Source organism: Onychostruthus taczanowskii, unplaced genomic scaffold, assembly GCF_017590055.1.
Source record: "Onychostruthus taczanowskii isolate IOZ18803 unplaced genomic scaffold, ASM1759005v1 scaffold49, whole genome shotgun sequence".
NCBI classification, from domain to species: Eukaryota; Metazoa; Chordata; class Aves; order Passeriformes; family Passeridae; genus Onychostruthus; species Onychostruthus taczanowskii.
In genome coordinates, this window is record NW_024502458.1 from 3,051,302 (window position 1) to 3,076,325 (window position 25,024).

General features: G+C 38.5%; 1 protein-coding gene across 2 annotated transcripts in view; it reads left to right on the forward strand.

Annotated features, from left to right (window-relative positions):
- Positions 1-25,024, forward strand: part of ABCC8 (ATP binding cassette subfamily C member 8) — a 74,366-nt gene that overhangs the window by 11,552 nt on the left and 37,790 nt on the right. For both annotated transcript variants that reach the window (XM_041414966.1, XM_041414968.1), the window contains exons 5-14: positions 212-454; positions 1,302-1,490; positions 6,371-6,535; positions 8,489-8,644; positions 14,158-14,292; positions 15,269-15,431; positions 19,068-19,108; positions 19,406-19,551; positions 23,776-23,881; positions 24,092-24,202. In XM_041414966.1, coding sequence (XP_041270900.1) covers positions 212-454; positions 1,302-1,490; positions 6,371-6,535; positions 8,489-8,644; positions 14,158-14,292; positions 15,269-15,431; positions 19,068-19,108; positions 19,406-19,551; positions 23,776-23,881; positions 24,092-24,202 — 1,455 coding nt within the window. The remainder of the gene's footprint in view (positions 1-211; positions 455-1,301; positions 1,491-6,370; positions 6,536-8,488; positions 8,645-14,157; positions 14,293-15,268; positions 15,432-19,067; positions 19,109-19,405; positions 19,552-23,775; positions 23,882-24,091; positions 24,203-25,024) is intronic.

A 25,024-nucleotide genomic window follows, 5' to 3' on the forward strand; every position in this document is an offset into this window, starting at 1 on the left:
GCAGAGTCATAGTGAATGATAAGAATTACTTATTTCTAGATTGGATGCCTCTGATTATCCTCAGTACCTGAGGAAACTGGATTGCTGTAGAATGTCTTTTAAGAAACCAATACTGATTCACTGATTATCTGCAATGTCCTTATCTATTCTTTGTGAGCTTGTATTTTCTACGTATTCCCTGTGATTCTGCTGGCATTTTTCTGGATTTCAGAGGTATGTTTTCTTCAAAACTCCAAAAGAAGTTAAACCTCCTGAGGATCTCCAGGATCTTGGCGTGCGATTCTTGCAGCCCTTTGTGAATCTGTTATCCAAGGGAACATACTGGTGGATGAACACATTCATCAAGACTGCCCATAAAAAACCAATAGACTTGAAAACCATAGGCAAGCTTCCCATTGCTATGAGAGCTCTGACCAATTACATTCGCCTTAATGAGGCTTTTGAAGCACAGAAGGTATGCAAAGCATGGAATTATGTCTGTCTGCTTACTCAGAGCTTGTGTTTTTCATTACTTTTTATCATACAAGCTTGGCACAAAGAGATATAAACAGATACGATGCAAATGAAGTATTCATTGGCATAGCAGTCCATATACCAAGAGAACACATTCTCAGTTGTACCTCATACAAATAGTGACGTTTCTCCAATCAAAAATACATGTCAAACACATTACTGGTTAAATGTGTGTAAAATGTGTACAGCCTCTATTTTGTTGTGGAAAGTAATCATGGAGTGTGTTCTCTACACCATTATTCCTTCTAATAAGACCCTGGAAACATTCAATTACACAGTCTGTATTAATTAGGCCTTGTAGGGCTATTTTTTTTCCATGTTATTTCAGTTACAGTTTGCCCGTAGAAGAGTTCAAGGCTGAAACTACCTCAGCTCAAATTAATTTTCACTTTTCAGTGGGAGCTGAGTGTGTACGGGATTCTAAAAGAACTTGTTTGCATCCTGCCTAAAAAGTGTATGCTTCCAGTCTCCGTGTTCACCAGAGAACAAAAACCTGTCACTTCCCTCCCTCTTTTTTTCCTTCCTTAGAAGGCCACAAACAACATACTTACTTGATCACTATTAAAGGTAGGAAAGAAATCATGGTTCCCTTTGTGGAGGGATGTTCAAATTATTGCTTTGTTCTGACTCTACAAAAAGAAACAATAGTTGTATTTCCTCTGCTTTCTGCCTGAGAGATTACAAATGATTGTCAATGAATTAAAGCAGTGATAAAATATCAATGATTTATCAGACCTGAGGTTAATGTATAGCATAATTCTTACTAATTTTAATTTAATTCTGAGCAGAACAAAAGATCATCATCTCCCCAAGGATCCAGATCCATTTGGCGTGCTCTCTGCTGTGCTTTTGGAAGACCCTTACTTCTGAGCAGCACATTCCGTATTCTGGCTGACTTGCTTGGATTTGCCGGGCCGCTCTGCATTTCTGGGATTGTTCACAATGTTGGAAAAGGAAATAACACCATCCGCCCACAGGTACTGTCAAAATGTCACCAAAAGAGAGGAGTCAAAAAGGGATGCTGTGTGACTCTGTATTGTTTGTCCTCAGTAAGGAAAGCGACTCTGTTCTGTGTTTGTGAGTGCTGACAGTGCCAGTGTGAATGTAGTGACTGATACCCACTCTTGTGCTGGGATGGAGGGCGTCCAGTGCAGGGCAACAAAGGTGATTGAGGGACTGGAGCATCCCTTTTAAGGACACACTGAGGGAGCTGGACTTGTTCAGCCTTGAGAAGAAGTGACTGGGAGGGGACCTCATCAATTTTTACAAATATCCAAAGGGAGGGTCTCAAGAGGATGGAGCCAGCCTCTGCTTGATGCTGCCAAGCAATAGGACAAGAGGCCATGGGCAGGAAATGATGCACAGGAAGTTCCACCTGAACATGAGGAAAAACTTCTTTACAGTGTGGGTGACTGAGCACTGGAACAGGTTGCCCAGAGAGGTTGTGCAGTCTCCCTCCCTGGAGATATTCAAGACCAGTTGGGATGCAATCCTGTGCCATGTGCTCAGGGATGACTCTACTTGAGCTGGGAGGTGGGACTAGGTGACCTTCAGTGGTCCCTTCCAACCTGATCCATTCTGTAATTCTTGGGGGGCAAAGTATGTGAGCCATGCATCTTGTCAGCCTTGCATTCTGGAAAATAACCTAATTCAAGAGACCAGTGAAGCATATCCAGAATCCCATCAATATCATAAGGAATTTAGGTGGTCTTGAGTAGAGATTCAATCAAGTATGTGACCAAGTGCTTTGCAGAAAGGAAAAGTGTTTTTTTTAATAGGCTTGGCTTTTCATTTCTAAAAATGAGGGATATCTAAGAGGATTAAAGCAAAGTTTTGTCATCATCATAAAATGCCAAGTAATTTAACTGTGGCCAAGCATTCCCTCTAGTGCCTTTGGGGAGGTTAGTTTTGAAAGATCAACTGAAACGTATTTTTAAAGGATGCTATTTAAATGAATGTTCTCCGAGAGGAAGCAGACATATTTCTTGATTAACTAAAAATAAAAATGTAACTCAGGAAGCATCTTTTCATTACAAGGTGAGGTCACTCAGGCTGGATTTCTACAGGATAGATCAGTTTATTTCTGCAGCTCACTTAGTGTCTGATATAAGACTATTTCTAAAGTATTTTGACACTAATGGAAATATACCCATCTGTTTAAGTACACTTTGGATTAGGTCCACTGTAAATATTGAAGTCCATCAGCTGCAGTGCAGAAAACTTAACAAAGGCCTCAGGCTAAAATTAACTGTTTGTCCATTTTGCGACCCTTATCCTAATATTTGGAAACTTTATTACAGTGAGTGGTTTCAAAGGAAGCCAGTCAAAGCAGGAAATGAGAAAATATTAATTTAATACTATAGTACTATATTCCAGCAAAGTACTGTGGAAGCTCTTGAGCTCTGCTTTTCAATAATTTGTTTGGGACACTGTTTCAGCTGAAATTGTGATTTGATATAATTTGCGGGTTGTCCTATTTAATTTTTTTCTAAAATTGTCAGCTACTGCTTCTCTGTGAAAAAGAAAAAGTTCAGGTCTGGTCCTGATAGGCCCTAAGCAGCTTCACCAGCCAAGAGTCCTCACTCGCTAGCTGAGCAGTAACCTCACTGTTGCCATTGACACCAATTTGGGATCACCTAACAGCAATATTCACTGACGGTCTGTAGTCCACAAGTGACAACTAAGGGTGTATTTTAGCTTTGCTTATGTTTTCCTTGTTTTGACATTGTTTGGGGTGTTTTTTTATGGTAAAGGTCTAACAACATTTAAGTTTGAAAATTGCTTTTGCTGGATGAGATGAAATATCTTTCTAATGAACGTTTTCTATTCAAACTATCTGGAAGCAGACTGGGCTGTTCAGGAGGGCTCCCATGTATGTTCAGATACCTAGCCAACATGGTCTGTTTTGGAAAGAAATACAGCAGCTCTACTAGTAGGAATGCTATATCCCTGCTTGTAATGAGTCAAAAGAGGAAAACCTTGCCTTATAATTTGCCCCTGTGAGCCTCACAGGTGTGAGTAACAAGCTTGCTAAAATGATGTCATATGGAGGTGATGATAAGTGTGGGGAAACAGTGTTTGTGTTTGATGTGCTGCTGAGTTTGAGGGCACTGGAAAGAGTTGTCACCCAGTGGGACAGAATCAGATAAGCTATATAAATTGTGAGTACAATGGAGAGTGTCTTCTACCCATCTCTTACTCAGCTACATCTTAAATATTTCGATTGAGATGTTGTAATGAGTCAACTCTATCTTTCAAAGAGAAATTGTCTTTGTGAAACTGAAGGTTAAGAGATAGAATAATTGTTCTGTTCCTCAGATCCTTTGTGCCAGATATAATCCACCCTGGAGCTGTAACTCAGATCACATGGGTGTCACAGGCAGTATTAGCTGCTCGAGTTAGTGCTGCAGTTAGTCAGAGCACGACAGTGTCTTAAATTCTGTCATGCTCTTCATGTTTATTTATAACTCCAGTATCAATATTTATGGCCACCCCAGAACATTCCTGTGACACGAATTTCTCTGAGTGTTAATCATTTCACACTGAAGAAGAGACTGACAGAATGATAACCTTTATCATTTGCTGGTAGCATCTTCCATGTTGCAACGTTAGGATTAGCAGTTCCAGTAAGAGTAGCTGCTGACATAACACATTCAGAGATGCAGCAAACTCATTATTTTAAAAGTTCTAGAAGTCATAGGACCCAGTGTAGCAAAAAGCCCAGTATTGACATTAAGATTGTGTGAGTCTACAGTCTTTATGAATTTAAATAGCAGCTTTTTGCTCAGCCTTTTGCTGGTTAGAGCAACTTTTAAGAACTGGTGTTACCCTGAAGTTGTCAGGAAGGTGGGACACTGAATATTTCCAAAGCCTTTTCTGAAAATAACACATCTAATTATTTCTGTCAACTTCTCAAACAAGGTTATTTGCCTTATGTGTGAAAAGTTCAGGAAGTGTCCAGTTTATTTCTGTGTTTCCTGCAGGATGACAAGTGTGTGTAGAACCTATTGTAGCTTAAATACAGGTATGCTCAGTAAGCCATAATGGCCTGATAATGCATCTGAGGCTTGGCAAACATCTTGCTATCAGCAAGTGTGTGATGTTTATGTATGTATGTTTGTCCTCTTTTTCTCTCAAGGGAGTATTAGAAGGAAGGATGAGAATATTCATCTCACTTTCCCTCCTTGTCTATTATATAATGTTTTGATGAGAATAAATGCTGCACCAGAATCTCATTGCTAGGCAAGGATGGTTTGTCAAACATAGTTCTAGGGAAAAAAGTGTTCTTTTACATACAGTAAAAAGTGGTATTAGCTGCAGAGATTAGCAGTACTGGCCAGATGTGTGTAGAGGACAGCACTGAAAGCCTGAACTTGTAAGACTGTAAATAATCTTTAAGAGAAACTCATTTTTAGTGTACTATAGACTATTTGTAGTATAAAATACTGCTATAGCCTATTGGAATTGCTATTGCAATAAGTAATAAATTCGGGCTTTAAAATCCCTTCAGGGTGCAAATAGGTAAAATAGCAGTTAAATGTCTCTTTATCTGAACTGCACATGCTTTGTGCTGACATGTACTGTAATTGCTGATGTGTACTATAGTGGTTCAGAGTTTTGCACATACAGATTTTAAAATCTTCCTCCTTTTGCATTCCTTGTCACCTATGCTCCTCTTTTCTTCTTCGCTTTATATTTCTGGCACTGACTGGGGATTTGGTTCATTTGGCCTATTATTTTTTTCCTGGGCTGATTTTCTTATCTCAATGATTTGAATTGGCTCAGGAAGAAATCCAGTTAGCTCCCCAGCTAGTGCACAGTAAGCAATGGAAGCGTGCAGGTTGGAGCAACCAGGGTGTAAATAAGAGTAGGGAGAAGTTTGTTCCTTTTCCAGCTGGCTCAGCCAAAAGAACCGCTTAAAAACCCAAATTTTGCCTCTGTATGAACTTGCCATATGGGGTTTTTATGAAGTTAACTGTGAAGTGCAGATCAGATCTAATAAAATGTACAGACACTGAGAGTTTGTGAAATGTAGCTGGTTAAGTGTTAGAGCAGTTGTGAAAACTTCAACAGCAAAGAGGCTATGTAGGCAAGAAAAAATGTGCTGAGCAAGGGATATACAGCAGGAGTGTAAATGGTAAGAAACCCTCTGAAAGGAAATAGAAGGAGTCATCTTCTTAATTTTGCATTTAATGGAAGCCAAATCCAGCAATCAATGTTTTGAAGGAGAAAGAGGAAGATGGAGACATCTTAGTTACGGAAGGCTTTTCATGGTGAGCCAGCCTCTCAAGTTGTTGTGGCACCAAAGATGTCAGCTTGTTAAATATAATCTGAAAAAAATGCACTGTTTTCCCATTGAGCTGTAGACGTGATTCAGAATGCACTTTGGTGATCTCATGAGCTTGCTAGAAGGTAATGACTGTATATAAAAGTGAACAAGTTGCTGCAGGCCAAAATAATTTGCATGGTTCCAAAAGTTTTGAGTTTTTTACAAGTTCTGAAGGTCATTTTTAGTGTTCAGTAACCTGAGGTGTTAAATAATGAGAGTAATTTTTCCCAAAGGATGTTAACTGTTCCTTTCTGATGATGGGCAGTGCACATTTTTTAATAAATGACCATATGGAGTAACTCAGTGTCCTAGAGTCTTGGAAGGATATCAGAAATCCTATAAACATCATTTTGCATTTAAATGAAGCTTACTGAGTTGGCATGTTATGAGACTGTTTCTTTGAAGTGATAAACTGTGAGATTTCAGACAGGGTTGGGAGCACTTTCAAAGTAATAAACTGTGATTATCTCTGCTTATTAATTATGCAAATTACCATTGCACCTGATTTCTAACTTTTTCTTTTTACAGACTAAAATTCTTGGTGTTTTCTTTATTTCATCGCAAGAGTTCCTGTCCAATGCTTATGTTTTGGCTGTACTCTTATTTTTTGCCCTTCTGTTGCAAAGGACATTTCTGCAAGCATCTTACTATGTTGCTATTGAAACAGGAATCAACTTGAGAGGTGCAATACAGGTACCCAATAAATTACTAATTAACCTTTTCACACCCTCATAAACATGTAGTTGTAAATATAAATTATATAATTGTTAAATTCTAAAATGCTTCTCTCCTGAAATATATTGTATGTACCATTGCTGTTAGAAATTGTGTTAGCCCTGAGTTATTTACTTTGCATCTTATTTTGATGGCTTTATATAAATATTTATTTTTAATATCCAGTGCTGTATTTCTTCTTACCTTCAAGCAAAAATTTGCTGGCAGTAAAATTGAATGTAACTTTTGAAGTAGTTTAGGTGTGAACTGCACCTCTCCCATCTCAAAGGCATTTTTTGGTAATATCACATCACTTGCAAATAAAGCATCTTTAAAATGTCTTTGTAAATATATTTTGGATATAGAAGGATAGGCTGTATTCCCAATGCATGAGTAGTGTTCTGTTCTATGGATTATGCCACAAAATCTGCCAGGCACAGTGGAGTCTGTAAGCACTGAACATAAGTCAGATTGCAAAAATGGGGTCTGTATAGCTGACAACTATAGTTCAAAGTTTGATGTAGCATACAAAGCTCTGTGCCTGGAAATGAGAGAATTTGGTGTAAGATTACAGTGTGGGATTGCCAGAGGCACTGACTGAAACATACCCTGTGACAGCATGAAATCCAGGCTTAGTGTAACTTATAAGTTACACTATTTATCCACTGAGCTGCACGGATCCTGTGGGGAGTCTCCATGATGGATAGATGCTTTCAATAGCAGCCTAATTGTTTAATTATCTTTTGATCTTACACTTGGAAGCACTTGTCAGCTGACAGACTTCTGGTTTCCATCCATTGGTTTTGCCTGACTAGAGCGAAGTAGAAAAATTCTACAGGAATAAAAATTTGACCCAAAAGCACAAAAAAAAAAAAAAAAAAACCAAAAAAAAAACCCCAAAAACCTGACCTGCAAGGGATTGAAAAAATACAAGGACCAAAGCAAGTGCAGTAGGGGAATAGTTGGAAAAGAGTGCTAAATAAATTATGTTTAAGAAAAGATTTGTATTCACTGTTCTGGATAATAGAGGTCCAGATAATGCCAGTTGGACTATTCAAATTGGAAAATTTTTAGTCAGCACTCTAAGGAGCAGATCAGTGTTAATGGCAGTATTTTTATACTTCTTTTCCTTTTTTTTTTTCTTTAAATCTTTTCTCTCTTCCTGTCCTGTGTGTAAATCTACCACTGTTCAGTGTGTTCTATTTGATTTTTATGAGATTAGCTGGTAAAAGTGTGCTTTCATTATTCTGTACTATGTTATTTTTATACCTGGTGCCTGATTCTGCACTGAGGCAACTGTTTAAGTCTGTACAGAATTGTACCTGAGACATTCACTGTCTGTGAATTAATCTGTGTAATGGAACTGAGTTCTCTAAACAAAATATCACCATGTTCTCAGCCAGGAACATTGTGCTGAGATTGGATGGGGCTTGAGTCAATTGCCAGAAAAAATAACAAGGATTATAATACATTAAGGATTATATATTGAATATAATAATATCTTAGTGTTAGTTTTAAGAAGGGCACTCTGTGGAGAGTGTAAATCAATAAGACAGGCATAAATCAATAAGACAGTGAAACCTTCACTAACCAAAAATGCCCAAAAACCACATTAGTTTGATTAACTATGAAGTTGCTAATGTGGTTATTGGGCATTTTTGGGTAGTAAAGGTTTCATTCTCTTATTGATGCACAGGGATGAAAAACGGGAGTACTTAGACAACCACAATGCAGGTAACAGCACTTTGCTTTGTGTTAGGGAAGAATAGTAGCTTTAAATTTTAAGAAATAATGTACAAGGCCAAACTTTATTCTCTTCACTCAAATTACTGGAAATATTGTCTGCCCTCGATATGCTGGGCCTGAAGTTTAGATGGAGCTAGAAGTCTCATTTTATTTCTATATGCTAGTACCTTTTGATCTCTCTTCCAGACAAAAATATACAATAAAATTATGCAGCTTTCAACTTCTAACATGTCTATGGGGGAGATGACAGCAGGCCAGATCTGTAACCTCGTTGCCATAGACACAAATCAGCTGATGTGGTTCTTCTTCCTCTGCCCTAACCTTTGGGCTATGCCAGTACAGGTAAGGTGATTAAATGTGCTTTTGTTCTTAATGCACATCAGTCTGTAGTGGTTCATTGCATGCGAGTTTTATGATATTAAAGAAGTTAAAGAATAACTTGAAATAAAATTTCAAGCCAAATGTGCTTTTGTTCTTAATGCACGTCAGTCTGTAGTGGTTCATTGCATGTGAGTTTTATGAAAGTGGGGATATTAAAGAAGTTAAAGAATAACTTGAAATAAAATTTCAAGCTATTCATATCTAGAAATATTGTCTGTAAAAAATTCCACATCTGTGACTGGACTTTAGGTATTTATGATTGTATTAGGATCTTGGCTGCTGCCAAAAATGCTTTGCATTTGTAACAAGAATTTATAGGGGGCAGCAGGTTGCAGTGTCTTCATTTATTACATCAGGCAAGTTAACTGGAAGATATTGCAATCGTTTGTCTTCTGAATCCCAGCAGAAGCAAGAAAAGTAGCATAAATATGATTACATAGAGATGATCTTTTGAACATGCCTTGAAACTATTTCTGCTTTTTGGATGACAAACTTCACAATTTGTCACTGTTTTGGAGGCTATTTTTTTGTTATAACATATTTGTTATGCAAAATGGTTTTGCTGCTTTATCCTCTGGTGGTTTTGGCCTCCTGTATCTAAATAGCAGTCTGATCCCTTCAGTCTCCTTCCCACTTGGCTTCTATTCCCACTATACTTCTATTTAAGAATTTCATGAAAAAGCTGACAGTAAAGCATGGAGTTTCATCTGATACTCAGTGCCCTGCAAGTCTTCCTGCTTTCTTCCAGCTACTTGGTGCACTTTTGTTGGGTGTGCTTTTTGTTGTTCAGTGCTAGCAGTAAATACAAACAGAAGAGGCAGTAGAGTTTAGATTCACTTATTGGCAAAATTGGTATTTTCTGTAAGTATAATTTCATTTCAAAAGCATGATAAAAAACTTCATTCTGTTCATGTCACAAAGGCAGTCTGGTTCCAGCACCACACAGAGGCTGATTTTGCTGGTGTGTAAGTCAGAAACCTGCAAGTCATCTATCCAGCAGCTTTGCATTTTGGATTGCTTTCCCTTGCCCAAATATTAAATGGTTTTCATGAGACTGTATATAGACACCAACTGTCAGATTTTGTTTCCAGGAAGTTTATAATGTGGTTTTAGGGTTGTTCCTTACGAGTTCGTGTCCATCAGCATCTTATACAAGTGATTTTCTTCTGTAAGATGGTAAGCATAGAAGAAAATGACCTAGAAAAGCTGGGAGTGGGGAAGCAAAGCCAGCCATTCAGGTAATTGGGTAAATTGTATGAATGTCTTTCAAAGAGTGAGGTGTTAACCTGCTGGCCATCAGCACTTTTTCTGACAATAAAGATATTTACTAAATTGAGTGGATTTTGTAATTGTTCCTGTTGAATACAGGAGGTTTTTGTCAAGCTGCTACAGATCAGATGAGCAACTCCCTTAAAATTAGGTCTTCAAATAATCTAATTATGTGATAAACCCAATTAACTTCCTAACCTGGGGTAAAAAAAAGCGCCTGATTTAGCTATTTGCCCTGAATTTTTTTCCCCTCACTGAGGAAAATACCTGGGGGTGGGGGCAGTGGAGATCCTTTTTTATTGTCAGTTACAATGAATCTTTGAATTCGTCTTGTATCCTCTTGTGTAGTCTCAATCTTGGGGAGTATTCATTCTCTGAAAAACCAGTAAGTGTTCTCCTGAAATACCCTGAATCTTCACACTTTGGCCACGTGTTTGAAACCTGCTGTGTTACCACAGATAGTATCTCTGGTAGTGGGGGTAAATTACTTCTGAGACTGCAGTAGGATGTGGAGGAAGAAGTAATCTGTCTGAATCTCTGACAAAACTCTTCTTGCTCTTGTGCAAAACCTCAAATCAGGATAATGAGCATATTAAAATGTAAACAATCAGCAGTTTACTGACTGATGGCTTCTTTTAACTGTTTCTACATGTGTGAGATGTATAAAATAATGCCTGTTAAATATTGAGATTTAAGGTGATTGTGGCCATATTATGTCACAGTGTGGTTGCATTCACACAGTATAAATGCATTTTTTTCTTCCAACACAGTTACTCCTGCACAAGAGGTATGGACTAGTTTTTCTGATCTACTTTGGAGGAACTTATATGGCAGTTTAAAACATTTTGCTTTCTAGAATTAAGGGAGGGTGATGCATATAGCAGTTATCATCTGGAATTTTTCAGAAAGCAGCTTGACTTATTTTATGGCATGGTTTCCCTGAAATTATGGGTGGAGGAGGAAAAATGGGAACCAGATTATTTTAAAGTGAGGAAGAAAAAAATTATCAAGGAATATGTCCTAATATTGATGTCTAATTGCAAAAGAGAGGATAATTGTAATGAAAATAAATTGAGGGGAAATATTATATTAGATATGGTTACATACTGGCAGTTTGTTGATAATAATTTGGATGTTAGGGTATTTTCATTCCTTTTATGGGAAGCACAGTAAGAAGCCAGTGGTTGTAGTTTGCTACAATGATATTGCTGAAAAAGCTGCGGAGAGTTAAGTGAGTCCATCCCCTTAATGATAATGTCTAGGGTATCAATTATTATAGACAAACGAAGTACATACTATCAATTTCATGTACACTTATTTTCCAAGACTTTCTGGCAGCTCAGTGTAGAGAGTGCTTTAGTGCAACTGAGAATTAATCCAATTCCATTGCATATTCTGTAACAACATTTTGCTCTAATGGGCCAGAAGTCACAGACTCAGAGACTTCCTGACAGTCTGCAGAAAATAAAATTATGTTTGCAGTAGAATTCCTGCTGTGATGCTCCTCCTCTCCAGATGAGGACGATCAGTGCTGGAGCGTGTTCCTATTTGCTGGGTGGTGCACTCATTGCCAAAATCAGTGGGTCACGTTGGCCACAAAGGCTTCTTCAGAAGGTCTTTCCATAGCATTCATTTAGTACCTTGTTTTATGAGGCAGTGAAAACAATTACTGGCTGCTTGAAACATGGCTAATACTACATTGCACAAACTCTGTTATTATTGAAAACAGGTTTTTAATTGTTTTGTAGCTCTTAGTCTAGCAATTAACATTTCAGCATCTGCTGTAGATTTTATAATAGCCATTCATGACAAGTTAGGTTTTCTATAGAGTCCATTTAATTTGAGCCCCATTTTTGCTCTGACTGGAGTCAATGGGAGCTTTATCATTGCCTTAAGTTACTGTTTGAATGCTATTGGAATCCATGAGAAGAGGCCCAGGGATGCCAGTCAGTTGAAAGATGCCCTCAGTAGGTTTGGCTCAAGCCCTGGGAACAAAATGAGGCCTTATAAAGGCCTTCCCCCCTTGCCTCCATTTGATAAACACCCTTGTTTCATTTCATTGGGATTATTAAAAAATCCTGTATCCTCATATCTCTGGCTCCTATCATTGGTAGGGACAGCTTACACTTGTAATGAAAGGACATTTTTCTCTTTCAGAACTGCCCACAAAGCAGTTTCTGGCTGTGTTTGCCATCCTTCAATAAATAATCAAGACAAAATAACCAGAGCTATTGGCAAGCTTTTCACTCCTGATATTTATCTCTGGCAGAGAAGAGCTTTGGGATTTTGTTGAAAGAGAAGCAATGTTTCATTACATAGAGTTTGGGTTTTTTTTAAATATGACTTTTGCCTTCTCAGGAATATTGATGAGAGCCCTCTCATCTGCCAGATACTGTCCCCCAGAGCTCAGATGTTATCTGTGTATTCTTTATTCTTGACTCTGTACTTTGTGATATGATATAGAATTATTTTTCAATAAGATTTCGGCTCTTTTCAGATACAATTCTTCACTTTTTTTTTTTCCATACGTGCTGAACATATTTCAAATGTTTGTGTTATCACATTATAAAATACGAAAATGGGATAATTTTTAACCTATTGGAAACATGGGATTTTTATTGCAAAGACTGACCCTCTCAGTAGCTAGAATAAGAGTTGGAAAAGCAGCTGTGAGCTAGCAACTCCCTCAGGATCTGGCTGGGATAGCTTTCTCCTTGTCTATGGGAGCTGATATTCTCTTTTCAGAGCCAGGCGGTCCCATAATGTCCTTGACAATCAACCAGTAGTGAGGGAAACTGGGAGTCAGTGTTCTGCAGTGCCTTCTCACTGTTCAGTGCTTTCCTGTATTTTGAGTACCACAGCATCTGCCCATGATGAAGCAGTTGGGAGTGAAAATCTTGGTCTGTAAAGACCAAGACAATTTTGTGTTATAGAGGAGAGCTCTGACAGGGGTATCTGGCAGAGGCCTTGTGTGTTTTGTTTGACTTCAGACACTCATTAATGTCCTGACTTCAGGTGGAAGCAGATTGCTCACTTACTCATCACTGAAAGATGTTTTTAATTTGCAATTTAACCTTGCCTCTTACTAGATTTGTGGTGCATGTACAGTGGGATTTTACTTTCATGTCGGTGCATATTTTCTTAGTCAATACTGTGGCTCATTTTGAGAGTCATGATTTAGTTTAGTTCAGCTGTACAGAGGCATTAGAGGGTTCCTAAGGAAAAAAAAAGGGTTTTTTTCTCTCTGTGCTTTAAATTGATGGAAATGTAGAAACTACAAACTCCTTTTTTTCATGTAAACAGCCAATTCCTATAAATGTGTGGAAATAGGCGTATGACTATTGAGCTTTGAAATGATAGACTGTTTCTGTGGAGGTTCTGAGAGTGTACAAACATAGAAAGAGTAGTAATAACACATTAAGGAAACTTCCAGTTATTGGGTTTTTTAATTAAGGGAAATGATGTATGAAATTGACTTTCTATCCCTGTGTCTTCTGATTGATTTATCAGTTTACACTTTTAAATACTTAGAGTTTCAATGTTGCAGATTGTTCAGGAGTGGTGATAATTAACTTTGGTAGCTTGTATATATTGTTTGTGTTTATTGAGCTGCTTACAGTAAACCCTCTCCATCCAGACTGTGGCTTCCTTCTAGATTCTTATTTATCCAAAGACAAAGCTGGGGTTTTTTTACACTGTTTCTCTAACTCTTTTTCAAAAGTAATTGTCTGTCTGGGCACTGTAGATCCTTAGTTTATGTCAGAGATTATCAGAGGTGAGTGTTCTCAGTGGTATAGTGTGTTATTTGGAAGTATTTTTAAATTAAAATTTATTTCAAGGCGTTTTTCTAAAATCTATTTATTTTTAAATAATGTTATTTTAAATAGTTTTGAGAGTTAAATTATGGAAGATACACAAACCTGTAAAACTTTCTTTTACTGTGCGCAATGGGGAGAAATACAGAAACAGAAATACAGAGAATGCCCAGGCTGGGGAGAGGAGCACTGGGTGGGTGTCTGTGTCCCTGAGAGAAGCCCTGACTGATGACACTGGCTGTGCCAGCAGTGCTGAACTTGTGACATTTGGGGTGGCTCTGACTGCAGCTGCTGTTGGTTGAACATTGTTCCTTACCCTGAAATCCGTCTTTGTGGTGCGTACTCCAAGTGAAGCCAAGATCTTTCCCTCACCTTCTTTTATCCCAACAGATAATTGTAGGAATTCTTCTGCTCTACTACCTTCTTGGAATCAGTGCCTTAATTGGAGCAGCAGTAATCATAGTCCTTGCACCTGTTCAGTACTTTGTAGCAACAAAACTCTCACAGGCCCAGCGAAGCACATTGGTGAGTGTCTTCAAACTAATTTGTGATCTAAATATTGTGTCTGGCAATTATGCACTGGTCTGTACTTGTAATGACAAAGATAACCATGGATGTTGACCCAGAATTGCTTCTCAAACATTTCATAGTGTTCAAGAATACCACGTTCAAGAGTGTGAGATTGTAAGTGTAAGCAGTAAATACATACTTTTTTGGGTTTATATTTTTTCAGCAAGTATGGTTCTCCTAAGAGCAAAAAAACCTTTAAAACAGTCTAACTTAAAAACACAAATGATCAGTAGTCATTGACTGAAGTAGCTCTGGGCAGTGCACAAATAAATGAGTTGTGCAGGGCAAGCTGTCCAAGGGGAAAGGAAGTAGGAATGCTGTGTCCAAACTCAGACCCCAGATGTGGAAATCTATCAAACAGATTATTTAAACAAGCTCCACACAGTCCTAACTCCCACAGTATGTGGCTCAGCTGGGGAGCTTAGAGGTCTGCTAAGTCACAAGCTGTTCCTTGATCCCTCATTTGGCTTGTCCATAATTTGAATCACCTGCATCACTGCTGAAAATGTTACCTTGCTTCATTGGCATTCCCATGCCCAGCTGCTCTGAACCTTATTCCCCCTTTCAGCAACTGTTGCACTGCCAAGGAAGCCACAGGAACTTGTAATGGAGCCAGAGCTTGCTGAAATCTCTTCCACCACAGATCATGGGTAGTGATGAGAGTTATTTGTGCATCTTCCTGTGTGTAGAGGAATTCCTTCCCATCAACAGTATCCACCCTTCCAGAAACGTGGACAGCATTCATTCTTGCAGCATCCAATCATACAGTCAGTGTCACCTAGAAATTCCTGCAGATGGGAGCAGTGCTGTTTGTGATGGAAATGTCTGCACTGTGCAAGGGGGCTGCTTGCAATTTTTGTGTCATCCTTATGCTTAGGGAAGCAGTGTTTTTATTGTACTCTTCAGGTAAAGGTGTGTGTAAATGTTGCAGGAGTACTCCAATGAGAGACTGAAGAAGACAAATGAGATGCTGCGGGGCATTAAGCTCCTGAAACTCTATGCTTGGGAGCACATATTTCACAGCAGCGTGGAGGAAACCAGACAAAAAGAAATGACTAGCCTCAAGTCTTTTGCCCTTTACACCTCCATATCCAGTAAGTCTGTTCCTTCACAGTAATCCACTGCTCAGCTAAGTGCTACTGAATTATAAGCTACTAATGACTTTACCATTTCTCTGTCGAGATTATTTCAGTTGCTTTAGGCTCTGATCTGTACTTCTCACTTTCCATCTAGTCAGAACCCGCATTTAATTCAGTAGAACTTTGCTTGTATGGGAAATATGCCTAAAAGAAAAAATGAGTGCTGCAAAGAATTTACTTTTTCTGGACGAAAGCTTTGAAGGGACTAATGTTTCACAGACTGTATTTAGCCAGCAGTATTCTCTTCTAAAACACAGCATCAAGAGGAAGCTGATGTTGAAATTTATTTGATGAGGGTTTTTTTCTGCATTTTGCGCAATTCAGAGCGTACAAATAATATGTGACCGCCATTGTCTTTGCACTGAAGCTCCAGGAGACAATATTCACATGTTCTTACTCAAAACTTGGATTTCTTGTTAAAATAAGTGATTCTTAAAACCATTTCTATATCCTGGAAAGAAAAATATGAGCATTCTGGCAATTTCATCATTCTTTATCCAGATTCTTTCCTCTCCTGTTATTTTTCAAGCTGCTTTAAAACTTTGTTGCTTTAAAAGACCAACAGCAAATTGAACTCTGTGTTTGAGGAGATTATATACAATACCTATATAATTTCTGTGGTAATATTTTAGAAACAATTAGTAAAGTCACACTGAAGAATACAAAATCTGTGAGATATCAATGAAATGGAAAATTTTACCAAGAAGTTTTTGAACATACTAGGTACCTGTGCAAATATCTCCTGGGATAATAAGGAGGCCTAGTTCTTATGATCACATAGGTAATGTACTCTAAGAGAAAGATCATGATCCCACTGAATTTAACTGACATTAAATTGAGATATTCCTTGTCTTCTGAGATCAGAATTTCTCTCTGGCAATCCTAAGCACTATGTGCTTGGAGAGGAGTTTCTGCTTTGACATAAAACAGAATTTAGCTGCAGGCTGTGAGACCAGAAACTCTGTCTTACTCCCAGATCAACATAGATGGGTTCCCTTTGCCTGCAGAGTTTCATGTGGCATTAAAATCTATTTATAGTCAGGGCCAAGGGTTCAGCTGTAGGGCTGTGAAGGCTTACTGGGTTTTAAATCCTCACAGAGTCATTTGCAACAGCTAGTAAAAGGTGTATTCATCCCAGGGGTACTGATTGTTCTGTGAAGCAATGATATAAGGATCTGTATTATTAGAAAAACTTTAAATATTTACTGATGATTCTTGAAACATTCCAAGTTTGCAGTTGTATTTTTATTTTGTATTAAATGTGATATTTAGGTATGGGCAAGACACAAGAAATAACTTCTCAGTTGGGTAAAGCAGTGCAGTTTTATGTTGATGATGATTATAATTTTGGCTTATAAAGGTTCTTACAGTTTCAGCCTAGGAGTTCCTTACACCTTCAGACTTCAGCAGAAATTGCACTTGTCTTTGCAAACTAGCGCTTTTGCAGACTAAAAAGGGAATAAAAATACAGGGAAATTTGCTCTTTTACCTTAAGTATAATTAGAATGAGAGGCATAATCAGCCCAAAACACATTGGCTAATATTGTAGTGAACACATTATTTAATTTCTTTGGGAAAAAAATTAAAAGGCATTTGAGGACCACAATTTTTTGTATTTGTGATCTAGAGAAAGGCAGACAGAACACTAAGGCTAGAGCACTAAGCAGAAAAGAGATTTTTATATATAGTTCTTTTAACAGAGTGTTGAATAGACTCTGGAACACTAAGTGCACATAGCTATTAACGGAAATAAAGAATGTGGTTGGAGCTATTTTATTCATAAGGAATAGAATTACAAAAAATATACCTACGAGTTTCAGGGCAGTGTTGGCTAGACTACAAGAAAATTCCATTTCAAGACCACATGGAAATTGGATCTGGTGTGTCTCACCCCTGTGCCAGGATCCAGGCTATATGTATATGGAATTGTTTGTGTGTACTAAAAGAGCTACTACAGAAATTACTTCTTCCTGTATTTTAATGAAAGGCCCCCACCAGAATCAAAGTTGGGTGACATCTTTACAGGATTTAATGTACATTGAAATTCAGGAAAGACAGAGAAAAAAAGGAGTCGTTTTCCTACCTCTATGATTTTTTGCCTAATCTGTCAGAAGCAAAATAACTCCAAGCTTTCTCACAGGAAAATAAAAGAGGTTACTGTTACTAAAATATCCAGACCAACTGAACATTTTTCTTGGTTTTCAATCCACTTTTTTCCAGTAACAAAGTCCTTTTGACTAAAACTAATTAAACATAAAGTCTTAGCTGCAAAAGAGCTATTTTAGAAAATATTTTATTTTTCTGGATGCTCACATAGTTGGAAAAAAAAAAGGTTTAAAAAAAGTAACACAACCCCCAAATTCCAATGGTTCATATTTGTTTGGTTGAAAGAAGTTTGAAGTCCTTGTATGTACTGGTGATCTTATATAATAGCAAAATTCAGTTCAGCTTCTTGGGAGCCACCAAGTAGTTTAGATGTCTGAACTGCAGCAAGCTTTGCCAGCCCTACAGGATATTTATTCCATCCGGCTTCCTATGATCTTGTACTGGGGACAGGAGTAGAGCAGGATCCATCTCTGAGAAGCTGATCAGCTTTGCTAGATTCTCTCACCACAATCATCCCTAAAAGCAAACTGTACTGCAGCAGTCTCAAAGGAACATTGCAAAGGCAAGGATTTAATGGCATTCAGGAGGACAGAGATGCAGGCAGCAAGCTTCCCTTCTTTACAACTTCTGTGCTTGTAACTACCTTGAGTTGATACAAAGTGTGAAAACTGGTCAGGAAGTAGAACCATTAAAGAGACATGAGAGGCTGCTTTGTGTTCCAACACAGAAAGAACATTTTAATCAGAAAAATACGTTGGGGTTTTTTTTGGTTTTTTTTTTTTTTTCTGGAGTAATCATGTAAACTATGCATTTCTAGACTTTAATACATGCTAGTCTTTCAAAGCTGAAGTTTTTACTTTGTGATTACATACTCTAACATACTTATATTTTTAAATTCTCCTCTCTGACAATGGATTAGAGATATGTGCAATAACTCAACTATTTTATATAAGCATGAGTACAGAATTTAGGAATATGTTAGAGGATTCATTAAAGCTCATCTAAACGTAGGTAAGAGAAATATCTGACGCTGTATAGAGTCCTTCAGGGGTTTATGCCAAGAAAAGAATGACCAACCAGTCAACCAGAGGAGTCAATGACACTTCATTTCAGATTAAGTAATTGGTGAGAGCTTTTACTGTTTGAACATGGCTATATCTGAAAGAAGAAAAGGACAGGCACATTTTAAACACAAAAGAAGTGTCCAGCCTTTTTCTGTTACATCTGTACTGATACCTGAGATCTATTTTAGTCTAGAGTCTATATTCTTTCTCTGTGTAGTTTACTTATATGAAATGAAGTTGATTGAAGGTCAAAATGAAAAGGTGGTGATTAAATAATATCCTCAGGTTGTGATAGAGGCAACAGACATACAGGATAAGAGCATAGAAAACACCATTGCAAAGCAGTGCTAGTAGCATTTTAGCCTTTAGCATGTCTGAATGAAAATTGTTTCTAAATGTTCCTATGTGTTTTCCTTCACAGTCTTTATGAATGCAGCAATACCAATTGCAGCTGTGCTTATAGTAAGTATGGACTTTGTAAATAGTGTTAATTATGACTGCATTTTCAAGTGTAAGTGATGTGGAATTGGGGAAGGAGGAGAACAGGATGCAAACCTGCTGCACATTTGCACTTCCTCTGGGAGGGAATGGAAAATGCTCACTTGCCTTCTGGGACTAGAAGCAGCCAGAGTGTGCAGCACTCCCCCAAACTGTTAAGAGAGTATGAATTCAGATTCTGTAAATGAAATGCTTGTGAAATATGAAGTCTGTTTCCTTCTTCATGGCAAAGCACTGACAGTGATGTTTGTCTCTTTGTAGACATTTGTTGTCCATGCTCATCTGACAAGAAAGGCTGACTTCTCCCCATCAGTGGCATTTGCCTCCCTCTCCCTGTTTCATATCCTTGTGTCTCCGTTGTTCCTGCTCTCAAGTGTGGTTAGATCCACTGTCAAAGCATTAGTGAGGTGAGAACTGTAAAATTAATATCTACCACCTACCCTGTTTCTGAGAATGTGTCCATTGCTCATTTTACAATTTCAAGTTTAGAAATTGCATGGTGATTATTTATCTGTTCCTGTAAACTGCTTCCCAACTTGTTTTCCCCTCCAAGCATGTAGAAGGTAATCACAGAAGGACATGTGTTACAGCATGTATCTCTTGTTTTTGCCTGTTGAGGTAGAGTTAGACTGAAACAAGCAAACAAAAAACCTTAAAAATCACTTCTAAGAGTCACAGTAATGACTAGATGTCTAATCCAGCCTTGATGAATTTTTACTTTCTGATGAACATGTTAGTTTGAGTGTTCAGAAGCTGACCAAATAACAACGAGTAGAATTGCTGTGTCGCTGGAGATTTTGAGTATCAACAGGTTAGTGTAAAAACCTCCTAATGCTTTTTCATATGCAGTGTAACTCTACCTGACTGATAGGGGAGACAGAGTTTGGGCTTCCTTCTTTATTAGGACAACTTTGACCTCCTCCAATGAAGCTGTCTGACAAGCTAATTTGAGCTATGGGACTGATACTGGCTACCAGCCCTTGCTTAATTGCCTTTGTGTTGCTTTGGAGATGGGAGACTGCAGCATGAGGCTGAGATTGCCTTCAGTGTTTCAAAATTCCCTGACAGTGCAAAGTCACATCTGTGTCCTCTCTCCTAAGAAGTGTGAAATCTGAGAGCATCAGCAGCTGGCAGGAAATGTTTTGCAGCCACTATGGTAGTCCCTAGTGCCATGGCAAATTGTCATGCAAAGATTACAGCCAGCAAAGTGCCTGGGAGCCCACACTGACTTTGACCAGCAGGCATTTATTTTGGCTTGTCTAAGGATTTATTTGCAAATTAATTGTGCCTGCTAATGCCACAGGAACAACTTGAGAGCTATTAGTATCAGCCAAGTATTAATTGTTGCTAGCTGGGAGTTCTTCATGGTTATTCTGGAGATATCTTCTTGTTGGCAGGCTGTTGCCATTTGTGGTGCAGACAAGAATCAAGCTCTGTAACAAAGCTGACCTCATCCTTGCTGGCTGTCTGTATCACCCAGGTAGTGTTCCAGAGTGCATTGCTCCATAGTGCTGGTGATGCTGCCCTCTCTAGAGTGCCTCGCCCTTCAGAGGAATATTTTGGAAGCATGTGCCAGATATTTTCAAGCCATACAAAGATGTGGTTGTTGAAATACTTTAGTAAATGTTAAAAAGCAGACAGTTGAGTTTGCACCAATTGAGCACAGCTATTGTTTGCTTGCTGCAGCTGTGTCCTGCAGTTACACCTTCCTGCTTATAAGTAGCTGCTCAGGCAAAGGTGACCTAACTTGGCAAATTATATTTCAGATCTTTTAGGCTGAGATAGTCTAACTGATTTTAGCATGTGTGCAAAGACAGCTTCTCCTGGAGTGACAGAAAGGGACTAAGTGGTGCAGAAGATGATCCAGCAGTGAAACCAGCATGTAAAGGACAGTAAGAGAGTGTTACTGGCTTTGCTTCCCAGGCACTCCACAAACCTTGCTCTGTTAGTGTTGGCTACAGTCTTTGATGCCTAATGCTATCAAGGACAATAATATTGATCAATAACCTTGTCAGTATCTTTAATTGTTACACATTGCCCAATTGCAAAGCATCCCCATAGACAGACACACTCAGAACCACTGTGTGACTGACAGATTTAAATCTTCTGTTCCATGTAGGACCCCTGAAAATGTTCCAAGTTATGGGCTTGGGTGTCTGCTTCTGAGAAAGACACTGTTCAAAGTCTTTAGGAAGGTGACAAATCTGATACCTCTTTGTACAGTGGTGGTGCTTTGGAGTTCTTTTTTAATGTGTAGAGTATTTCTGCCACTGAAAACTAAAACTGAGGAGTCAATGGATGCATTTCTTCCATGTGAGTCTTCAGGGACAAAAAGTGCAGTGTACTGTTTTCAGTCAGCAAAGGTTAAGCAGCAAGAGTGGTATTATGTCTCCTGCTGGGTTTAATATCAAACCATCTTTCCAGTCAGCTGTGCAAATAACCATGTTTTAATCAATATGTCCTTTCTGTGGCTTAAAAATAAGTTCCCCTCTGGAGACATTAGAATACTTAAATTGTGCTGTCAGCAAGCGCTCTGCAAAGGACGTCCTTTTTCTATTCTTTAAGAGTTCAGGACAGTCTGGCATCCTAAGTAAGAGCTATTGCCTCTAACACAAGATTTTCTCACAGCTCTACTGTGTTTCTTCAATAATTGCCTCAGGAGGAGTAATTCCAGAATTATGCAGAGCATTGGGCAGGAGTTTGCAGAGAGTACGAACACCTGGATACACAACTAGAGAATAAAATCAAATTGTTGGATGGCTTAATAGAGACTCTTGTCTCAAACAAGATACTCTTGTTTGGATATGCATGGTCTGAGAATGTTTGCTGTCTTCTCTTCCTACCCCTCTAGACCCTGGAGCAGTTACATGGGGGAGCTTCTCTGTCTGTTCCTTCTATCTTCACAGCAATTTCTCAAGTATCAGTGTAATTTTCATGCAGATAATATAGGTGCAGCTGCGTATCAAATCCATATAGGCAGCATCTAAACCATCATTTAGTCCATTGAAAGACATTTGAAATTTTCTTTTAAAAAGAAGTCACTATTTTAAATGTTTGGCTCACTGAACAAAAAGGGTAAGATTCCTAGCCCTGTTTCCCAGTGCTTTGTGTAAATAGATATTAATATCTCTAGCAATGGAGCTTCTAATCACTTCCTTTGAGCAAAAAGACCTTCCCACAGCCCTGTTTCCCAGTGCTTTGTGTATCTCTAGCAATGGAGCTTCTAATCACTTCCTTTGAGCAAAAAGACCTTCCCATTAAGGGACCAAAAATTGATCCTGAATGAATTATTATTCTTCTTGTCACTTCCCAAATAGTTATTCTCCCCCTTTTTGTTGTTTAGATTGTAGTACCTGCTCTAGCTAAATTCTCTCCACTGAATCCTCTAAGAGATCCACTGATGTCAGTCCCCAGCTGCCATTGGCAATCAGGCAGGTTGACAGAAAAACTCTAGAACCAGTTCTCTCCTAGGGAGTCCCAGGGGGACTTTGATCTCTGCTTGCAGGCCAAGTGTTAGCTGTGCAGGGAGTCTGCCTCAGGCAGTGCTGCAATGCCTGGATCCAACAATGTTTTGGCATCAGTGGGGGAATCTCACAAGGTTCTTAGAAGAAACTAAGTCTCTGTCTAAAGAAGAAATCCTTGGTAGTGAAATGCAAAATAAAACTTGGCAGGTGAATTCTTATTTTATAAGATTGGCATCTTAACATATTACCACGTATCACAATGCTTCAGTGGCATTGTTTTTCCTCTATCTCCCCAGTAAGCCTAAGGCTAAACATTGACATCAATTTTTTTCTGCTCTTGTCCATAAATTTATTTTTAGGCCTTCTGGCACTTTATAATTTTGAAGACTTATTTCCAGCTAATTGAGCTCCTTTGATGTTGAGTTCATGATTCAATCCAATTCTTTCACAAATTTCATTTGCTGTTCCTGTGAGTAGATTAGACATACATTTTATAAAGTCAGGTACAGAGATAAAATTGATGCCCTGATCTGTTAAATGTCTTAATAAAGGCACATTATCTCTTAGCTAATTAAATCTTGAAGCATCTAGTGAAAATTTTATGTCTTCATCTTTGTTGCTGGTTGTCAGGATTCCTTTTATATCTCATCTGTTGAATACTATTCTGTTATGGTATATTCCTTTATCTAGTTACCTTATGCACATCATATTTCACCATAGCTGGTTGAATTTGGCTCACAGTGTGCAGCTTTTATAAGACTGTTCAGTACAACTGGGCCAAGCCTGATCAGCATAAATGACAACAATTCTACTTGGGTGGGTGGCTTCAAAACAAGCCCCTGTTGTAGCCCTTCTGTGTCCCACCAAATGCCTGAAAAAACCTTTGTGTGAGATCTCTCTGGTCGTGTCAGGAGAGACACCACTTGAGGAACATCTGCACAAGCTGTTAAAATATCACTGTTAATGGGCAATTGGACAGGTTTTGAAAGCTTCCTTGAGTAACTTCCCATTGCATGTTTTCATACACCTGTAACCAAACAAGAGCAAACAAACTGTGCAGCAGACAGCGGCTGAAGTACAAGAAGGGATGCTCTGTAATAAACACTGCACTGAACAAAGGTTTTGCTTCCAAGGTTGGGGTGTCATTGTGGTTTTTTTCCCTTTCAGTGTGCAGAAATTGAGTGAATTCCTGTCAAGTGAAGAAATTGGAGAAGAGCATGATAAATCTTCAGAGCTGAGAAGTGCAGATAATCAGAGCAAGTACCAAGCAGTGGTGAGTAAAGCTGGTGAAGTGGCTGCAGTCGTTTGTACCCAGAATAAATTTTTCACTTCTCCATTTCCTACTGATTATTTCTTGCAATTGCAAAACCTCTCTTTTAATACCCTGAACTGTGTCATTCACACTGTGGTTGCTAGAGTTTGGGACATTTTGCTGATGCTGCCACCCATTAGTGCTTATTTCTGTCTCTCTGATTTTGCACAGCCACTCAAGGTTGTGAACCGCAAGAGGCCTGCCAGGGAGGACTGGAACAATTACAGCTCTCACATGAGAAGACCCATTAACATCACAGAAGCAGATGATTTTTGTGTAAAGGTGATATGAAGGTCACTCTAATAACACTTATATTAGCTCATTAATAGTAATTTTTGTACTCTGATGGCAGTTTCAAGTTTAAAACCCAGCGTTTGGTGTGAACTGTCAGGCACTTGTGCACTAGTCAGAGATTAACCTCCACTTTTCTTGTATCTGTCTTCCTTTTTAAGAATTAACTACTAGTACCTAGCTTGTGATTACTTGCAATTATTCCTCTAGACTTCACCCATCCATTTACTATTTCAAGTGTTTAGGTCATTAGCTCTGTTCTCAGGTCTAGAATTTTTAACTCAGAACAGCCAAGGTTGGAAGAAACCTCAAAAGATCATCTGACCCAACCTTTTATTCCAGACTCTTTCTTCCAGTTCCAGGGTCTGTATAGAATAATAGGATGAAGAAATTCAAAAAGAATTTGTTCTAGATATTCCCAAAATAATGTCATCATGGGTCTTGTTCCTCCCTATTTTGGAATTCCTAGTAGCCTTTCCCCAGATGAAATTAAAAACTCCCAAAGGCCTACCTTGTCTGAAGAAAAAAAATTACAATTACCCACTTGGAAGACTGATGCTCTTGATTTGTTGTGGAGATGGCCAGAAGTAATAAAAATCCTGATGGTTGTTATAGTGATGAAGCTGTTTATTTAGGAAGCCTGCTAATACATTTGCATTTCCAGCAAAAGAGGATGAATAATTCAGTTTCATGGGATTAAGTAGGACAATTGGTAATGCTTCCAGGGTTTTTTTACACATGCTGAATTGGTGCAGGATCCTTCTTGAACAGACTTCCAGGAAAATAAGAGGAATATTTAAAAGAGGGTTTTGG